General features: G+C 28.1%; 1 protein-coding gene across 2 annotated transcripts in view; it reads right to left on the reverse strand.

Moving 5' to 3' along the window:
- Window positions 1-370: 370 nt before the first annotated feature.
- Window positions 371-22,397, reverse strand: part of LOC142317258 (uncharacterized) — a 422,958-nt gene continuing 400,931 nt past the window's right edge. The window contains exons 5-10 of one of the 2 annotated variants that reach the window (XM_075353665.1): window positions 19,216-19,351; window positions 13,518-13,760; window positions 10,527-10,643; window positions 6,956-7,094; window positions 6,190-6,284; window positions 371-2,019 (exon numbers count right to left, since the gene is read on the reverse strand). In XM_075353665.1, the coding sequence (XP_075209780.1) occupies window positions 1,868-2,019; window positions 6,190-6,284; window positions 6,956-7,094; window positions 10,527-10,643; window positions 13,518-13,760; window positions 19,216-19,351 (882 nt within the window). In that variant the 3' untranslated portion in view covers window positions 371-1,867. The remainder of the gene's footprint in view (window positions 2,020-6,189; window positions 6,285-6,955; window positions 7,095-10,526; window positions 10,644-13,517; window positions 13,761-19,215; window positions 19,352-22,397) is intronic. The other variant, XM_075353666.1, reaches the window with a different exon arrangement.

Genomic DNA, 22,397 nt, shown 5'->3' on the forward strand with positions numbered 1-22,397 from the left:
AAAAAAACCATCAATAAATATATTGCCATCATACTATCTTTAAAAAGTGTAAGTTGCTAGTAATATTTTACACAGATGATTTATATGGTATCAAATTTATTTCCAGCGTGAGGGGGGTGATCAAGTAAAAACTCCTAGATTAGAGTGAAGTACCTAATACTTTACATATCTACTAGTTTCGTAAAAGAATGCATTTTTTTACAGTTATTTATTTTATTTATTATTGTAATGCTATATTAATGTACATTAAATTAATATAAATTAAGCTGTATTTTGTTTTCTTGTGTTAAAAGTTTTATAATTAAGATATTTTCTCTTAAACACATAAAAAAGAAAGATGCTGGTTTTCATTGTAAATAAAATAAGTTTTTAATTAATTTTTATAAATTTTATTTATAAAAAATGAACCCTTAAAATCTATAACTACAATTTTACAAAAAAAAGTCTATAAATATACCAAATAATTTTTTTCAAGTACATTGTAACAAACATTTTATCTATTCTTTCAAACTGAGTAATTTATTAATTACGATGTTTTAAAATGATTGTACTATTCAAAGTTTGTTTTTTTACATTATTTTTTTTATATCTCTTATCTTAAAGTTAAACAAAACATGGTTTAAATGAAATATCTTTAAACAAATAAAATATATTTTTCATACTTGATACTGTCACCACTACATATAATAACACTGAAAAATGCTGTTGCAAATATCACTCATGTATTATCTGTCTTTGTGTCTTAGTTTATATCAATTTTTTTTTACTCACAATACATTCATTAATAAAGAAGGTTATTTTTTATTTATTAAAATGCATAGAATTAAGAAAAATAGTTTAAAAAAAATTAAAATGAAATTAAAAATATTTTTAAGTAGAAGTTTAATGCAGTGGTAACAAATATATAATAATTGTAATAAAGTTACAGATGTGTAGTATAAGAGAATGCTTACAAATTTTGATACTGTATAAGTTTTGTTATTACATTAGTTAGAAATTGCATTAAAAATCATACATCACACTAAATAGAGATATGTTTGTCTAAAGTACTGAGAAAGTCATAAAATAAGTTAAGGAAGTAATCATAGATGCCAAATATCTATAAAAGATGGTACTGTTGAGTTTATTAATTTTTGGGGATGGAATTACTTTTTTATAATCTTCGTTGATGTATATTTATTCAGTTTTAGAAAAAATATTCTTTAATGAATAAACATTTGTAAAAGTATTAGGCTTAATTCAATTTAACTTTGATTAAATTATTATTACACTAATAAGTAAGGAAAAAAGATTTGTAAGGATGAATTAACTAATTATAATTAATATGACAAACAAGAAATAGATTTTCAAATACGTTATTTAAAATGTTTAATATTTATAATTAAATTTCTCAGTTTGAATGAATGCTTTCATTACAATATACTTGGAACTTTGTACAAATAATACATAATATAAAATATATAACACTAACTTAACTGAAATTACTTATAAAAAATTCTATTTACAATTGCTTATAATAATCGCAGTTCAAATTCAGCTTAAACTAAAAATTATAAAGGTACATCCCATACAAATGCAACTTAAAGCTTAACATAACGTTTACAAATTAATTTAATATACTGTTATAAAAATCATATGAATATTTTAAAGAAAGCCCAGGAAAATACCCTGTAGTTTTATTATTTTATTAATAATTATTTAACGTTTTGCAATTAAATCTGATTCCACATAAATATTATTTTAAACTGTTTAAAATGGTGGGTTTTTAAAAATCCAGTCATGTGGCACAGAATATTATGGATCATTCCATTCACAAAATATATACATGTTCATATTTAACAATATATTTATTATTGCTATTATTTTGTTACGTGAATGGAAGGTTACAGTTTGCTTCATCGGCTCCATCAGCACAATCTACTGTTTTATCACAAATTTGCTGTACTGTAATACACCTTCCATCAACACACCTTAATTCATCTGGTGGACAAGGTGATGTATGTCCATGTGCAATCATTTCTGAAAAAAAATTAAAAGGATTGAAATGTTAAAAAAAAATCTTCAAAATATATTATAAAAATGTTAATAAATAGCTTAGAAAATTCAATTTTATCTGCAGAATAATTATTTTGTTTAAAACAATTGTAAAAATAATAAATCAAAACTACAGGAGTCATTAGTAATATCAGTTATTGTTACGGGTGTTGTGGTATATATTCCCCAAACTTCAGGTACTGATTCAGAACACCAAAATGAGCAAAAAAGCTCTTATCGACATAAGTACTATTTTGCTTTGCTTTCCTTCTGGATGCCATTAATTATTTCTCAGGAACAAGTAAACCTACTTTAATTAAATTTGTCATAATTAAGACAAGTGTCTTATTCTACAAAATGAAAAATTTTGAAAACATCACCTTCAAAAATTTCAAAATGGCAACCATCTTAATTTTCAATACTTTTGTAATTATTTGTTATCAAATTTTTACTTATTATAAAATTTATTAAGCATTTTATTTTTAACAAAATGACACCTCATTTGTAAAAATCTATTGACAAACAAGTTATGCAGGCTGATAATTTTTTTCCTGTTTTTATTTCCTTTACTAATTTTAATAAAAATTAATAATAGTAAGTTAATAAAAATTAATTTGAAAAAAGACAAAAACTTAAAGAACTTTTCAGGAATATTGCAAATTATATAAATACAATAAAAATCAAATTATATTGAATTGGGAGAAAAACATATACTCTCAAGTATAAAAAAATTAATGTTTGAAATCATTAATTAAAAATTTAAATCCCTTACATAAAAATTTTCACTTAAAAAAATAATAGTAATGAAATTACGATTGACAAACAAGGCTTAGGGAAGTAATGCATTTAAATTAAATTATTTCAAAAAAAATATGTTTATAAATTATGTTTTATTCAAATATGATACCAATAGGTTATTTTCATTATCTCTGAATGTCTGTAATAGCAACTGAGTTGTTCATTTTAATTTAAGGAATCTTATAGAATTTATTTATATATATTTTTAACAGCCATTCTGAAGAAGAAGAAATCTCTGCAAAAGTGTTTATTATTGTAGTAAAAAAAAAAATGCTCTAAATGAAAATAATTTTAACAAAATTTTAATGTATAGAACAAGCTGAAAAGTTGCTCTTCTTAAAAAAAATTAAAACTAAAAAACATTAAAAAGTCACTCTTCAAAATTTTAAAACCAAAAAACAAACAATTCTTTGGAAATAAATAAACATTCATTATAATTAAAAAAATAAAATATCCTCATCTGATTTTTAAAAATTTAAGTCTCTTAAGTTTTTAACTAAGAATTATGGATTTTGGAAATAATAACCTTATTTTAAAATTACAAAAAATCCAGCGGTTCATATTTCAATGCTTAGAAATTTTTTCCTCAACTAGCACAGTTCTGAAACTTGGAGGTAAACTATACAATCTCCATTTTGGTTGAAAATGAGTTTATGAGTGAATTATATAGTATTTTTTGGTCTCTCTAGTGGTATACAACAACATTATCCCCAGTTGTGGATAATAAGCTACTTTTAAAATGATGTGAGTACAAATTCTTTGAGGTAAATAATACCAAGTGCAGATATTGTTGTATACCACTTAGAACATTTAGACTTAAGTATAGCAATGCCGTTCTAGCAAGGCGTTTTCCTCTCTACTTACAGCCATACATCTACTCTTCTCCGCAATTGGCTTGCTATAACTGCTTGGCTATACAACATGTGCATTAGTGTTTTATTTCTCCAACTCATATCTATAATTTTGTTGTGGCTATTGTGAGATGAGTCACAAGGTGACATAATATGTTAAAAGAATGAATTTCATAACATACAATATTATTATTTTAATGTATTTTAAAGTCATATGTAAAGTAAAATAAGTCAACTATAATTTCATTTATTTCATATTAGTGGCCATCTGAACTTAATCGTGTTGCAACTTTAATAATTTTATAGTAGGTTTTTTTCTAAATAAAGTTTTCATTCAGTTAATTATTATAATTCTGATTTATTCTCTTGAACGTGATCTGTTTTGTTAAAATAATAGTTTTAAATTAGTGTTTAAAGTTACAGTTACTGAACAGCAAGGTCAGAAACGATAGAGACACATTGAACAGTGGACTTGTAATATTGGCAAACAGAAGTACTTAGCTGGTGAAAACTATACAAATAAAAAGCGCAAGGAGGTACTGCAAAATAAATTAAGCCTCCATGTATGTGTAAAATGAAGTGTTACCAAAAAATTACTCAATTACAATGGAATGAAATTCAAGAAAGGGTCACGATTTAAAGACAGTTCATTGTATCCTGCATTGAAGTAAGACCAAAAGAAAGACTTTGTGGTACGGAAGGTACCAAACCAAAAGAAAATTCTTTTTATTATAGTTTAAACATAAATGATGTAAAAATAAGGGTTCTAAATTGATGTTTTTAAACACACTAGCCACATCTAATACAGTTGTAGTTAATGCAAAAAACAAGAACCTGAAGGGATCGTAGAAATAGTCAAAACAGTATGGCATACACCTATCATGAAAACATCTGAAGAAATAATTCAAAATATTTTTCAACATATTAATGTTATCCCAAAATATGAGAGACATAAATGTTATTCCAAAATATGAGAGCTATTCTCGTGCTTGAAACTAAGAAACAGTTTTTAAGTCTCGATTTAAATTTAGAGAAATTGTATTCATTGTATCAAGAATTCTGTGCTGAAAACCAAAAAGGTAAAGAAAAGGTAGCAAAGAAGTGGCCTTACAAAGATATATTCAACAAAAAGTTCAACTTTTCGTTTAAGCAGCACAGATACCTGTAATTTGTACCTAGCAAAATTAAAGGGTGAATTAACTTCAGATGGCAATAAATCTTTTTTTTCAAAACATATGTAACTGCAGTGGAGTAAATGATTTCCCTGAAGAAGAAAGTGATGAAGACTAGAGGAAATAAATATTTTTAATGAAAGATTTACTTTAGAATATTAATTTTATTAATAATTATATTAGAATATGTTTAGATTTTTTGCTATTTAATCAGTTTTTATTATTAATTTTGAATGTTTTTGTGAATTTTTATTGTACAGTAAGATATTATTATATTTCTTAGTTCTTTGTAAATTATTTTTAAGTGTCCATAACAATAATATTATGTTGTATTACACTTTTTTGTATGAGCAAAATAATTTTATAATAATAAATAAGTTTTAATTAACTTTTTTTTTTCTTTGTAATAGCATTACAATATTGTACAATCTTTTTATTGCACATTTTTTTTGTTTCTTGTACTAAACAATCAGGAGGTTGTGTTGCACTAATATCTTTTATGAATGGTATTTTTAATAAAATATTTTTTGCAAAATAAAACATAATTTTCTTTAGACTTATTGCTTTTTTGTCATAAATCATTGGACATAATGTTAGAATTCACTAAAAAAAAAATGTTAGGAAAATAGAGGTATAAGACATCATGTCCAATTTTTTTAATGTAAAACAAAAATGAATAAATATAAAATAGCATCTATTAATGTAGATGTAAATAAGGTATTTTAGTAGAAAATAGTTATGATAGAAGGATGGTGATGAGCAAATGAAATTAGAAAAAGTGAACTTCTGAACTTCAAATTGCTCTACTATAAAATTGTAAAAATGAAGGTGTAGTCCTTTACCTCTGGGCTACAGAGTATGGAAAGGGAACAGGTCTTTTCAATGAGAAAAACTACAACACCAGGAGATTAAAAATTTTCAGTGCTTAAAAAAGTTGTACAAACTATAATAAACATTCATATACTCATGTTAACAATTCATATGCACAAAAGAATCTATTAGATTTGAGTAAAAAACATTTTGAATAATGTATATTTGAAATTTAAAAAAAAAATTAAAAATGATGTTTCAAATATACATAAATATAATTTACTTTTGCAATAATGTTTTCGTGATTTTATTTCCTTGAACATCTTTTTGCAAACTTATCCAAGCCTTTCATCCAGAAGATCCCTGAATTTGTGCTCACCAGTCTTGGCATCTTTTTCATCTGCTTCAAAATTTTTATTTCATATTTCCAAATATAAGTATTAAGCTTATTAGTCTATGAGGTGAATTAAGTATTAAAAGATGCTTATTAAATATTAATGAAAGAATAAAAAATAAAATTTTACCATGTGAACAACTAACTTCATCAGAACCATCAGTACAGTCCCTGTTGCCATCACATTTCCATGAGTTTGGTATACATTTATGATCTGAATGGCATCTGAAACAAAATTTTAAAATCTAATTTCTAAACTATAACAGAAATAATGGAAGCACAAAAAAATTCAAGAGCCAAAATAATTTTTCCAAAAACACAATAAAATTTAAAACTTTTGTAGATATATGAGGAATCTAAGAATTTACCTAGCTATCCAAACACCATTATAACTTCAAAAGGACTTATCCAATATCTCTTTTAATTTGCTCATATTATCTTTAGAAAGAAATGCTTCTATTCAAAATTTTTAATTAAAAGATTCTGAAAATCCTATTCAACCTAATGAAATAAAATCAGGCAACTTCAAAATAACATTTTTCAGTAGAATTTTCCTATTCCACCATTAATCAAATTTTAAAAGAACTAATAAAAATAATTCTTAATTTACAGACTGATTTATGGGTCTTCGCTTAAGCTGTTTTTGAAAATTTCATCTTTATATTCTTTTTATGTTAAAAAATATTCTACCCTGTTTATTCAATAATTGCAATCGAATTACTTCAAGAGTAAAGATTAACATTTTTAATTTCTGAAAGTAAAGTATTTGTAATTTTTTGATAATTCAAGAAATAATTATATTTAAATATTTTAATGGAAAGATATATATTTATATTATTCTCATGATAAAGTAAATCCACCAATGTAGCAAAATAATACAGAAATAATTTACTCACTTAAATTCTCCTGAATTACACTTTGTACAGTTGACTTCATCTTCACCTAATGGGCAGTCACGTGTATTGTCACAAACCCAACGTTTTGGAATGCATGTTTCATCTGGGCATTGTGATTCAGTACTTAAACACTTTTCCCCTGTAATAATGGAAAAAAAATCAGAAATAATAATATAAAACTACCAAACTCAGTTCTTATTCTATCAAGTAATTTAATCATCGTGGCTTACTTTGTATCACTCGTGGATTAAATCAAAAAGATGATCAATAAACTGACTGGATCTAATGAATATTTTTTAATAAATAAAAATAGAAGGAAATATTAGCATAAAGTTAAACAAACAAATAAAAACATATTTATTTTAAAATTTACTCTTCCACACGTGCAATGTTAAATACAATGAAGAAATTTACATTTTTTTTGGCTGAAGATATATTGTTTACTGATAATTTGGATGAAACTTTGCATGGAAAAAAATCATGAAACAATTTATATCATACAATCAATATCAATCTTTGTCTTTGCTTCATGAACTTAAATAACTTGAAAATAAAGTACTATTCTATTAAGATCTTCTTCATGAAGACCATTGAAAATGTAACTTTTGTAAAATTTGTTTCTGTGTTTCTTTAAAATCCTCTGAACAGTAGTTCTTGGATACCAGTACCAAAGGATTGAAGGATACTTTTTTTTACAATTTTGGTTTATCTAAAGTCTACAATAAAGAAATGTGCAATTTTTTTTGTATCAGATGCCAGGTACCAGAAAGGCTAGTTTTTCTTTATTATCGCTGCTACCTGTTTCTGAGGCAAAGTCTTCTGATTTATAATTAATTTTTTTGGTGGGGAATTCATGACGGTAGGTAATATTAAAACATTCTATTCCCTAAAAAAATCTAAAATGCAATAGCTTTAAGGAAAATGAGCTCAAAATCTAGTTGAGGTCTATTTGATCAAATCCAGTCCACATTTTATGAAAATAATTTCGTTCAAGTTAATGGAATTATAAGTTATTTCTCTTTATTTCATTTTTACTTAATGTGAGAAAACTGTTCAATAATATGCAGGACAAATGTAATGTTAGTAATAGTTGAAATCACAATAAAAATTATGATTTTTAGATAATTAAAATAATCCAAACCTGAAGTTTTATTATGGAGTGCAATTTTTTTTGTCTATAATTTTAGAAAGGCTGATATTTTATAATACATTTTTTCCAGTTTGATTTGGTGCCAAAGCAAAATTTTAATTAAATATTTGTAGTTCAGTAAATGAAATACCTTCAGCCAATCTAAAGTGTAAACCTCTTATGGAAAAAACTATATTTACTGATACTATCAGTTATTTACTTGAATTAAAAAGTTATGTTAATAGAAAAATAATTCCTCACATTAGTTTAGATTTTATTTTATTAATATATGTCAGAGTTGGCAGAACTAATAATTTATTTATAGTGTAGTAACTTGACAAATAATGTTAAATAAAAAGTTGTTACAAAGTTACAGCAAGGACTAATTATAAATACTTGACTTATTTACAAGATATACACCTTTAATACTGGCCCATAAGACTGATTCATATGTTACTGTTTATAAACTAATTGCTATCAATCAGATTTCATTACCACAAATCATTCTTCTTATTGTTTGGTGTTTGTGACTTACAAAAATATTATTTAAAGAAAAGTAATTTTTTTTTTTTGATTAGTATTTAAAATATATGAATTTGCCATCAGTGTTTTAGATAATATCAATAAATCATTGGAGGCAAAAAGTCGAACTGCATAATATATATTTTCTGCAGTTGTTCTGTTGAAGAAAATTAAGAAAGGCTGGATATCAGGAATACAAGAAAATAATTCTAAAACAAAAAACCCACAAAGGTATACAGACACATTTCAAATCATATATACACTGCCTGCTCAAAAACTGCGAGCAATAACATTTGCTGAATGAAAAAGCAGCACTACCAGTTACTAAGGATTGTCATAAAGACAACTGAGAATGTTAATCTCAGTTCTTTTTTTTAGTAAAAATAAAGATTTAATTCATCTTTTTTTATAAAGGAATAAGCAATAAAGGAATAATAAACAATAAAGGAATTTCATTTATTTTCAACCTTAATTCGGTTGACAATAAATGAAATTCCTAATAAACTAGATAACATACTGGCATAATTTAATTACAGCTTTTTTTGGTATCAGCAAGAATATAAATATAATGAACATTTTATTATTCAATTTATAATAATGTAAGGGATACAACAATACACTTTTTGAACCAATATTCTAGTGTTGTATGAAAAGTATAATGGTTTAATAACTTATTCATTAGTTTTCAAAGGTTGAATAAGTAATTTTTTCTGAAATATTCATGTTTATGAACTATTTACATATACAGTTTATCTTAAAAGTTTTGGTTTAAAGAAATATGACATATTTATTTCTGAAAAATGTAAAAATTGTAAAATATTACAACTCACTTTCAGATTATGAAGAAATTATTTTTCTGGAGTAATTTTTTACTGTTATTTATATAGCAATATGGTAATAGAAACTTTGTAGAATATGAAAAATGCCATGCCTGACCATGTTTTGAACCTCAGGCTTTCCAGATGAAAGGCTGAGGTGCTACCACTATGTCATGAAAATTAGTGGAATGGTAGTATTTCTTTTAAAAATCTTTAAATTGTTATCACACTTCAATCAATCTGATCAGTGTACAATAATTATATGAAGGTCACTTGGTAACTAACATAAAAACTATCTTAATATTCATAATTTGGGCAATTTTTAAGCTGATTAATTGACAGCAATGTTAATTTTATTTTTTAAACCCATGTGTTCATAATTGTAATTCAGATTAGAACTAATTTCATTGATAATGAAAACTGTCACTAAAAAATTTACTCTAATGATAAATAATGAGCTGTTTCCCAATTTTTGTGGTCTAAAGGAGTAAGACAAATAGAAATAATTTGTGTTACTTAATATGTAGGATATACATTCTGTTTGACTACTTAGTTTTCTTCATTTAACACAAACAATACGTTAAAATAGATGAAGATTTAAATAAATTAAAAACTGCAATTAGTTGCAATACTCTTTACTGTAATTTTAGCAGAATTTACACTCATTGTTAAAGATATTTTATTATCATTGGTGTTAAATTAATGACAGCATTTCAGAATGAGCTGGCCTAAAAATGGATAAAATCACTAACCACATTATAATAATTTAATTAGTTTACAATTTATTGTTGGAGACAGTGTAATCTTGAGAAAAAATTAAGAATAAATAACAGTGATAATACTATTGATATTGATAGATTACTACCAGTATCTGCTGATGACAATTAAAAATAAAGATTTAATTCATTTTTTTTATAAAGGAATAAGCAATAAAGGAATAATAAACAATAAAGGAATTTCATTTATTTTCAACCTTAATTCGGTTGACAATAAATGAAATTCCTAATAAACTAGGTAACATACTGGCATAATTTAATTACAGCTTTATTTGGTATGAGTAAGAATATAAATATAATCTAGTAAAAAAATAAATAAATACTACCTCGAGCTAAATTGACACATTCACCAGGATTATGTAGATCTGGATAAGCATCACAGTTAAATACTTTGGATAGATCAAGTGTATCTACGATAAACTCACTACAGTCTTCAGCAACAGCTGAAAAAATGATTTTAAAGTAAAAAGTTTAGTAAGAATAAAAGTTATTAGAATAGATACATTTTACTTAGAAAATAATGATGTTAAAAAAATGTTGATAAAAGATGTTCATCTTTTACATGTATAATTATGTTTGGGATTAATTAACTCCAACGTTTCAAAAGTTGTTAGACCTACAACCAGCTACATCAACCTCATTCATGTAGTAATATCATAACTACATGAATTATATTATCATAAAAGTGGTAATATCATTACCACTTTTATATTCATAAATCAGTATTAACATTTGTATTTTCATAAAAAAGAAGCACAAACAAACTTTTATGTGTTTCATTTTAGTAGAAAAACATTTTAAAGTGGGTAGAATACAATATCATTATATATGAATACAATTCATACCATTAATGACTTTTGAGGAATAAACGACAAATGGAGAATATTCCTTGAAGGTTGATGATATGCATTTAATATTAATCTAACTGTAAAGATGCTGATAGCAGTGTTAGTAAAAAAATAAAAGACAAAATCTATTTTTAGCCTGAGAAACTTTTAAAGAGTAAAGAAGTAATATGTTCAAATATTTTTTAACATATTCTACTTTGATTCAGGGGTTGGTGTAAGATTGCCTATTCCTGAAACTATGTTCCTTGAGGTTGACCAGCATCTATAACCAGTAGTCTACAGTTCTTGACAACACAACCTAATCTACAGCTCTCCATCTTTTCCATATGTTGACATCAATTAATTTTATAATTTTCAATTATATCTTCTAAAATTAAAATTTTCAAAACTTTATGGTATCTCCATTACTTATGGCATCTCTTAATGTGCAGTCATTCACTCACAGTTGTTAAAAAATTACATTTCTGTTTCTGTAATTTTATTTTCTTCTTTTTAGAAAGTAACCCAATCTTGTTTCTTTCTTCTTTCTTTACTCTTTCTTCATCCTTCATTCTTCCTCATTATATTTTTAAAAGTTGTATGAATTATCCTGTATTTGTTTCTAAACTTATTTAGTTTAATCATCACATCATCATTATCAACTCTAAAAGACACATCTTAGCTCAAATATTTAAAATTTAATAACTGCTCCAGGATTTTCTGTCAAATTAAACTTATTTATTTACTGATTTTGTAGGATATTTTCCTCTAAAAACCATAATTTTGTTTTACTCTAATGATATCCATATTTTATAATACTTGCAAACATTTCGGAGTATATTATCCCTTTTTTTACAAATGTTTTTCATTAACCTGAATAATTATAACATTATTTATGTATAGAAACATTATGATTTTATTGAACTTCTGAGTCAAATGTTAATTTCTATTTGTTTATTACATCATATGGAAGTATATATTAAAAAGAATCAGACAGATACAGCAGTCCTGCCTTAAACCTTCATTTGTGTCCATTTTAATTGCTATTTAACTGTTAGATTTTTTTATAAAAATTTAACACATTAAAATTTTAGATTTTTTAAAATTTATAAAAACTCAACACAGTTGAGTTTTGATATAAACTTCTTAAAACCCTAGGTGCAAAAGGAGAACCCTATTACTAAAACACCACCATAACATTTTCCAATATATGTTTTTAAAGACTTTTTCAAAATTTATGAATGTTAAATATGTTTCTAAACTGAATTCTACTTTTTTACAGCAATGACTAATTCACTTATTATGACAGTGCAATATATATTTTGATTTTGTATTGTAAGCAGTATCAAATTGTGTTAATTTTCAAGAAAGTTCAGAAAAACCTCTAAAAATTATTTTTTTTGTCAACTAATTTATCAGTTATTTTGTATTATGCTTTTAAAGGGCTAGGGATATTGCAACTTATTCTGCTTTTTTTAAAAATTTGCATGTTTGCTGGAGGTTCATAATGGCTATGATGGATTTTATTTTGTAGCATCAGCTTTGATCGTCCGTTTTTCTATGTTCCAGAGATTTTCCACCCACTCTTTGGTTGTGATGTTTGCTTCATTCAGCCTACTTTCTCTTATTTTATTTATTAAAATTTGTACAATCTTTTCTTGGTATCCTAATTTTGGTATGGATTTTCCAAATTTCTCTTCAATTTTTTAACTTACCTTGAGCTATGCACAGTAAAAATTTTATAGAGATGTGTAGCATACGTAATATTACTCAGCATACAGATGAATAGCAGAGTATGTATCACCAGATTGTTCAAAAAGCTTTTGTACTTACAGAATTGAGAAAAAACAGGATTTACCCAACAACTTTTTTTACCCAAATAGACTGCACTGTATGAAATGATTAATTCATGTGTGTAACACAAATGGATTTTTTTTTTAAAAGTAATATCTTCATTTTTCTGCTAATCATAGACAAATTTTCACTAGCAGGAATGTTAACTCGATTCTCTCACTCTCAGGAATGTTAATGACCTATTTATAGAAGTAGGTCAAGCTTGCTTCTGCTATTGATGCTGTACAGAAGTAAGCTTTTAAATATAAACCTATCAGAATAATTGTTGAAAAAAATTTAAACTTGATTTACATTGTATATCCCTCTTTGATATCAAAGCTCTTTCATTCAGAACCTCCAACCTAAATTAAATCTTACTTGTATACTGGTACTCAGGTGTGCTACATTTATAAGAATTAACATTTTATAGCATTCATAAATTAGAAGACAAGTCATGATCCTAAAGGGAGGCTTTTGTTACAACTTCTTTCAAAATTACTTTATTTGGAAATGTGTCTGGGGATGATAGCTGACCAATATTTATCAATTTGTAAAACAAACAAATATATATATATTTGTTATAAAACATGTACACAGAGATGGTTTTTAAATCAACAGTATTAGAGAAATAATTATTTAATTAATAACAAAATTTACCTTTGCAAGCTTTTCTGCACGGTGGTAAAACACTGTTTCCTGCACTTTGACATTCAGGTTCTAAGAGGGAACAAATAAATTCCCTTGCTCTTGGTGAACAGCCAGAATCAAGAATCATATCAAAATATGGCATTGCAGATTCAAGATCAGAAAAGGAACCTATCCCTGGAACAATTGCTTCAGCTACTAAATCCCATGGAAGAACTCCCCTGCAGATACTTAGTTTTGGTGACTGACATTGACCTATCATAAAGATGAACATAAATGTAGCTATTAAATACACAATTATGAACAAATACACCACAAATTGAAGTAAAGGTAAAATAATTTAAAATTTCTTACACATTTATACCTAGGGAAGATGCTGAAAACCTAACAGCTTTGAAACAAAACTAATAATTTATTTTTAAATGTATCAAAATCCACTTCTAACATCTGAAGTAAGTATTTATCTGATCCTATTTTTGACATAACACATATTCCTTTGGTTGACAAAAAAAAGTTCTTTGAACTAGTTCATTTAAAATTAAATAAACAGGCTTTCTTTTACAAAAAAAATGTTGATGAACTTTTTGATTAAAACGATTAAATAAATCTGAATTTTCCGCTTCTTGTTTAATACATGTAAATAAATAAGTCCTTTATTACTTTGGAATAAATTTCCTAAGATTATTATTTTTATTTTATATACATTTTATAATAAAAGCCTTAAAATAAAAAGCATTATTATTTAATATTTTTTACACTTTCTAAAAACTTACAGTGGCAGGTTCTGCCTCCAGTTAAGTTATAGTTAAATCTAATTAATTCATTGCAATTAACCAAGTGGATCTTTTTATTATAGTAATTGTTTATACACTTATTTTACTTGTTTGTTACACCTTTTTTAGAGTTATGGATGACAGTATGTTGGTCAAGCCAAGATTTGATGATCATAAGTCCCAATTAGGTAGAATGCATTTTTTCAGGAGGAGCCAGAAAACATTATCGAGTATTCTCAGCAAAAGACATAATATTACAATTAATCAAATGTAGTTTAAAAATGTCATTTATATAAATTAAAAAAAGATTGGTGAAAGAACAGAGTATTGAAGTAAACCAAACTCAGTTAGACATTTTTTACTAGTTTTTTTATTTAGGGTAAGAATCTGAGACCTATTACTTAATAGCTATTGAACAGTTTAATGGCATGCCATGGAAACTCATATTTTCAATCTTTTTTTGAAGCCTTGATTGGGGTAATGCATCAAATGTCTTAGCTAAGTCTAAGAAGATAGCCTAAGTTTTTTTACCATCTTTAAAATTATTCGTTACAATTTTCACAAATTCAGTTATAGCATCCTCAGTACTTTTATTTCCTTTTAAAATCCAAACTGTTCTATATTTATTAATTTATATTATTTTTGTACTTTATTATTCAGTGTCTTATTATTTTTTCCATTATTTTAGATAGGTTGCTTAGTAAACTTATAGGATGCTAATTTTAACGCATCAAGTTAGTTATCACCAGATTTAATTATAGGAGTTACATTAGCAATTTTAAAATCAACTGGAAAATTACCCCAATGCAATACATTTGCTTATTATTAATGCTAAGGACTCTGTTGTGAAAGCTGCTATCTCTTTTAAAGAAATATTTTCTATATTACCAACTCCAGAAGATGAATTGTTTTTTTAGAAAGTTAATTGTCTGAAATATTTCGTTTGTATTAGTGGGATACATAAAAAAAGATTTATCAGAATTTGTTGTTTTATTTATTTATTTAGTGTATGACACCAAACACAACACCAATTGCAGTCAAAAATTGCAAACATCTAACAAATTAATAATATAAGCTATTGATTCTGGAGTCATCATCAGAAAATATTCAGGAGTCCCTTCATAAGCTGTCCTAGAGCAAACTTCTGTGATGTGTTTAACAGTTTGATTTTCACCACACTTGCAAAGGGGAGTCGGTGTTTTATCCCATTTATACAGGAAATAGGTGCACCTACCATGCTGAGTATGTATTCTGTTTACTGTTGACCATGTCTTAAGTGGCAAGTCAAAACCGGGTGGCTTTTGTGTAATGTATGGAATTTGGTCATTCTGCTTTGTGGTCCATTCTTGATACCAGGCATCAGCTTGGTTGAATCCTTCCTCTGTGGCAGCAATTGCTGTTTTGAGAGATGGCTTTCTAAATCGAAGACAACCATGATTGGCATCCTCAATATTCTCATGTATTGGTAGGTTTCGATTGTCCATAATCTTCTTGTTCTCTTATAAGAGCATTCATATGGCGCAGATTTGGGGGTGGTATGTGGCTCAACACTGGGAGCCATTCCACAGGAGTAGACCTGATAACCCTGGCAATCATTCTCATAGTGTTATTAAGTTGAGCGTCAATTCTATGAACATAAGGGCTGTTAAGCCACACTGGCACACAATAGTCTGCAGTCGAGAAGATGAGGTTCAGTGCTGATGTGCGCAAAGTGGAAGCCGATGCTCCCCATGTTGTTCCACAGAGCTTATGTATAATGTTGTTTTTCGCTTTCAATTTCTTTGCAGTTTTCATTAGGTGCTCCTTGAATGAAAGCGTTCTATCAAGTGTCACGCCTAGGTATTTTGGTGTCTTATTGTGAAAGACCCACGTATTCTCGAATTTGGTTGCAGGCGCCATCTTTGGAAGAACCTTCCCAGTTCTCCAGGTCAACCATCAGGACCTTCTCCGACTCTTCAAATGATCTACATTTTGTTGTTAGCACCCAGTCACTGGCATAGCCATTCTTTTTAGATCTTGTCTCTGGCATGTCTGCAACATAGAGGCTGAAAAAAATAGGCGCAAGTACTGACCCTTGTGGCAGGCCATTCTTGAGTTTCCTTGGTGAGCTTATATTGGATCCCATGATAACTTGGAACATTCTGTCGTTCAGCATGTTATTAAGGAGGCAAGCTATTAATTTTCATGGGATTACACGGAGGACGTTACAAATCATGCCTTCTCTCCAGACAGTGTTGTAAGTGGCTGATAATCAATGAATGCAGCAGAGATTTTAAGATTTCTTTGGAACCCTACTTCAATGTACATTTTGAGTGAGAGAACTTGGTGCGTGCAACTTCGTTTTGGTCTAAAGCCTGCTTGTTCAATCAGTATAACATCAAATATTCTCTGACAGATTCTGTTGTAGATAAGCCTTTCTAGTAATTTATATGTCACTGATAGCAATGCTATAGGCCTGTAGCTCTTAGGTAAGTTTGCCAGTTTCCCTGGTTTTAAGATGGCTACTACCTTCGATAGTTTGAACTCTCTGGGTACGCTACTGGTCCGCATTGTGTCAGTGAAGAATCTGGCAAACCAATGTTTTGCATATTCACTGCAGTTTAATAGGAATTCTGGACTGATGACATCGAATCCTGGTGCTTTTCCTGGAGCGACATCTTTGAGCGCCAACTCAATCTCTTCAAGTGTAAAAGTGTGAGTGTACTCAGTCTCCCCCGCCTCTCTCCCATAGTTTCTTAGCTCATGTTTTAAAGGATTTGACAATCTGATAAATATTTGGGTAAATTTAGTATATTTTGTTTTTTCTTTGAAAAGTCAAAATTCATCAAATCTTTTCTGAACAAAATTATGTGTAGCTTTAGTTAATTAGTTAAATACATGTTTTTTACCATGTGTTGCTGTCATTTTTTTATATAAATAATGACAGTATTTTTGTGTCCCTTGAATGCCACAAACATTTCATCAGTTGTAGTTGATTTTCCAAAGAAAATTATGTCTAAAAATTTATTATCAGCAAAAAAGTAACTGGAACAGCAGGATTAGTTTTTACTTTCAGATCTATGTAAAGTGAAGTATAAAAAAGCAAGAAAAATTAAGAATCATTTCTTAGACATACGCATTCTAAAGATCTGTTTTCTTGTTTCATTTGTTGCAAATAAACTGTAAATGTCCTCATGACTCTAATCTAATGATAAAAAATCAATGAAATATATTAACAGTCACAGGAACACTTTTTTCTTTTTCTTAAATGATGGGCATCAACTACTTTAGTAATTTTGCCCTAGGTGAACAAAAATTTGTAGCGTATGAAAAATGACTTGTCTTATCAAGATTTGAACCCAGGACCTTCAGATGAAAGGCTAAGATGCTACCAATTTGCCATGGAGATCGGTGAAACACAAGGTCTATAAGGAATCCAATACAACTACATCTGCTAATGTTGTAGAAGAAGTTTGCCTATTATAAATTAAATTAAATTGACTTTGTTTAACAAAATAACAAATCAATTATATTACATATCCAACTGAATCACATTCAGGGCTTCTCCTAAACTGATCAATCCATTGTTGTTTTATATTAAGTATTATGTATTATATAAATTATATTATGAATTTGAAGTGGTATACATAATGCATCTGTTTCAATTTAAGATTTATTAAGATTTTAAGATTTATTGCCAGTTTTTATTTTGTTTTATTATAAAAATATCCTTTATTAAATAATATTCTCAATTGCATCATTGTTCTCATTTTCAGCATTGTATCCTGCTGTATCATTATTACTCTGTCTTCTTCAGAATTATGATTACTGACAATTCTGTCTTCTTAGTTGTTACTTAGATCATTCCAATCTTCTTTAAACAATCTAAAATATTTTGTTGAAAATCAGGGTTATCTAATCTAAAAATTTTCATGGAGCTGGGATGATCCAGCCATGCCACAAAAATGAATAAAATAGTTTTTTGTTTTACTAAAACAAAAAAACTATTATTCAAAATAGAACTAAAACACAAAACTATTATTCAAAAATAAAAACTATTATTAAAAATAAATCTATTAAAAGTGTTTCTTTTACATTAATTGTCTCCAAGACCACATGAAACACTAATATTTATCTTCAACCTGACTGAAAAAAGTCACTGGTCAACAGCATGGTTGTATATAGTCTCAAGAGTGGTGACGGTAAAGTTTCTGAGTCAGAGGCCCTTTACAATGTACTTATAATTCATTATTCAGTTTTATATTAGTTGAGATGTCTGACTGTCTTGTTAACAGTAACCAATAATTGTTTGTAATTTTACTATTTAATTGACAAAATTATCTTTATTTTTAAGAATAACAATAAATAATGACTTTTATAAACAGTGTATTCAAAAAAAAATTATCTGCACAAGTAATATATGCACAGTGTTCTCACTACTTTGTTGTCCTCACAGAGAAATGTCTGCATGTCTGTCTTTTATTTGAATATTTCTGGGTTCAAATCCTTTTCTTGAGTATTTAAAATCTTATAAAAATATTGGTCTAACTGCCAATATGAAGAAATAGATATAATGTAATCTAATTCAAACAAAATTAAATTTTTTTTTATAATCATGAGAAGTATGATGAGCATAGAAATCAGTTAATGAAAGTAAAATAAATGTGTATAACATAAAACAAAGTATATTAGTATTAAACCAAACTTTATTAAGTATTTAATCATAAAATAAATGAAAACTATATCAAGGATTATATCACTGATCTGATCCAGCACCATTCAGCACCACCATTATTCAGTATCTCTTTGTTGATCTTCCATTACTTATATTTTTGTCACCTCAAATTCATATTTTATAAGGAAAATATTTTGCTCCAATCTTTTGTTTGTATATTCTATTTTTATACTGTTTACAATGGTAAAATGTTAGAGGGAAAAATAATAAAGAAAATACTTACTTTCATATTCTGTCTGGTTTTGTGGAACAGGAGTAATACTACTTAAAGGTGAATGTGCTGCTGGTAGTGTAGGTGAGACTCTAGGTGTTGAAGTGCTCAAACCGTGTCCTTTCTTTGACACAGCTGTTGGTGATGCCTGAAATAGAATTAAGTAAAGTTTTTATTACAATTTTTTAAAAATAAAAACAAATTATTGTATCATCCAGTAAATATTACAATAAATATGAATTTAACATATATAGAGAACTCATTTTGAGGTATAAAGTTATTAACACATTACATTTAACTTTTTCTGCTACTATTTTATTTGAGGATTGATTTTTTAATGTTAAAACATTTTAATAATAATTATACAATAATTATTAAAATTATTACGACTAGCACTAGATAGGGAATCTTGGAGAGCTGCATCAAACCAGTCAAATGACTGAAGACAAAAAAAAAAAAAAAAAAAAATTATTATAATGAAAGTTGGCCACACGACTATACTTCATTTACATTCATACATATCATCCTCTGAAGGATGAATGAGGATGATTTTTTGTTTAGCCTTTTTCTGTTTAGCCTCCAGAACCTTACAGTGGTTCTGGAGGCCAAACAGAAAAAGAAAGAAGACAGTGGCCCATTTCAGTTGTTAAACAGTTGTGAAAAATAAGAAATAATCATTTTCTTAAGTCTACTATAAGCAAACCATCCAAATACAGTTGCTGACGAGTGATGAAATTATATATCATGTGAAAAATGACGAATTCAAACCCAGGACCTATTAGATGATAGGCAGAGATGCTACCACTCCACCAAGGAGATTAGCAGAGTAAAGATAATAATGAAAAATATTAATTTACAATAAATAGTGCTTATGAAATACTGTAAAATGAGGAGTTTTAGTAGATTTTTAGAATAACAGCAAAAAATACAAATTACTGTTGCTATTTTAGCAATCTCAGAACATATAAATTTAGCTTAAAAACATCTAAACTATTTAAACCTCCAATTCCATTGCCCATAATGGCTTACTAACAGCCTTATTATACATATTTATATATATATATATATACATATACATGGCTTACTAAAAGCTATATTTAGCCTCTTTTTTTAGTTACATTCCTGTTGCATAGGTTGGGTAGATAAAACATAACTAAAGGAAAGATAAAGATAGCATCAACCTTAAACCAATCAAACAAATATATATTTGTCCATGAACAAAATTTTCAGGAGGGGATTACGTTTAATATTCTTGTGATTGAAAATTTTCAGAGAAGGTTTTTAAATAAATTTAAAATTCAAAAAAGGCTATAAGATATTGGTCACCCACTCTTGTTTACTTTCAGTACAGGTAAAGTGAGTTTTTTCAACAGCCTAATTCCTGGTTATTTTTTAGAATTATTTCTGCTGATGAACTAATTTTCTCAGTAGTCTTGAGGTAATGCTTGGCTGCAGTTGATTTCTCTGGTATTCTATATTTAAAACGGATCAAACGATCCTTAATATTTATTATATTATTATTTATTATTTTTTCATTCATTTATTTATTTAATATTCTTGTGCATTGTCTACTGATGATTGTTTAACAATTAATATGGCCATATAGGTTTAGTTTTTAAGTAAAAAATGTTTTGTAACACTCAAAAACGTTGAATGTAATTCAATTCCCAATCAAATCTATTTAGTTTAACAATTTTTTTTATTATTTGTGATATAAAAGAAATGACATACTCTTTAATCAATTTACATGTGATTTGTAATAAAAATTAGAAAAATATTAATTAGTAATCTAATTTTAGTTCTATTATTTCTGTTCAAATTTAAGTACTACACTTGTAAATATTTATGTAATTTAGAATAAATATTTTTAATTTCTAAATTTTTACTACATTTCATAAAAAATATTAAAGTTAACCCTAATGGAAAGTTACTAATTATTTTTATCTTCTATTCCTAATGTATGTATTGCAGCAATCTGTTTAACTTTGGATTAATAAGCAATCTCATGGCCCAATTAGAAGAGGGTGATAAGGCCCAATGAGGGTGGCATGTATGACATGTAAATATGATATAAATTTGTTCAGATTCAGGCTGTTCATTCCTGAGCTGTATAGTTGATTGAACCCAAACCACCAACTGTTATTGGTGCGTTGATAGGGGCTACATGGCAGGGGTGTCGATCGGAACAGGATCTGTGATAGATCTGATCTTTGCCAGTACTGGCTTGACGATCAGAATCTGCAGCTGATGGTATGGGAAAGGATTCACCACCAGTGATCATCATGCCATAGTTATAATGCTGAAGATGGGCTGCCAGTGTGGGCTTGTGCAGTACACGCTTCTGGTTGGAGTGCAAAACTATTTGATGAGCAGTATTTCTAGGGGACTTTGATCTGGCCGAGGCTGTCATGTGGTGCCCAACAACAAAGAAAGTGGTGTAGTTGGTCAAGTGCCTGTACTCGGCTTCTGAGAAAGTGCTGCCAAGGAAATTTGCAGGCAGGAGGTATTCCCCAGTGTACAGGTAGAATGAGGCCATCCGTATTAAGAAGATGGAGTGCTCTAATGCCTAATGCAAAATGCTCAGTTGTCGATTGGAAGTAACCAGGAGGATGCTCTCGCTAGCATATATAAGGGTCCTAGGAGTGAGCTCATTGCAGTCATTAAGTTTAGCAAGTGGTGATGTTGGTTTGATCTCATTGAAGAGGTTGAAAGGGACGCTTGGGGCAGGCCCTACCAAGCGGTTGTGAAAAGGTCTCTGAACAATATAGTTCCCCCTTTGATAAATCGCTGAATTGCCTTTTGTTACAGACACCCTGTTTCCCCTCATGGAAATAGGTCCATATCCCTTATCCCATACCCCTAGCTCCATATCCCTTGATATGGAGCTAGTGGAAGAGCTGCCGCCGCTGTTTACCGAGGATGAACTTGTGAGAGCCCTGGCCCCTAAACACCAAATGATAAGGTCCTAGTCGACTACCTTCCCAATGTGGCCTTAAAGGCTGCAAACTAGATCAACATGGGGGTCTTCCTGGAGCAGTACATGTGTCTCAATGAGCGTGTCTTCCTGGAACCCTGGAAGCAAAAAGCTCTAGTTCTACTCCCTAAGCTAGTGAGGAACCCATCACTTTCTGACTTGTTCAGACCACTGTACCTTTTGGACACCACGGGCAAAATCTTTGAAAGGATGCTCTACC

This window comes from Lycorma delicatula, chromosome 1, assembly GCF_047948215.1.
Source record: "Lycorma delicatula isolate Av1 chromosome 1, ASM4794821v1, whole genome shotgun sequence".
Classification (NCBI taxonomy): Eukaryota; Metazoa; Arthropoda; class Insecta; order Hemiptera; family Fulgoridae; genus Lycorma; species Lycorma delicatula.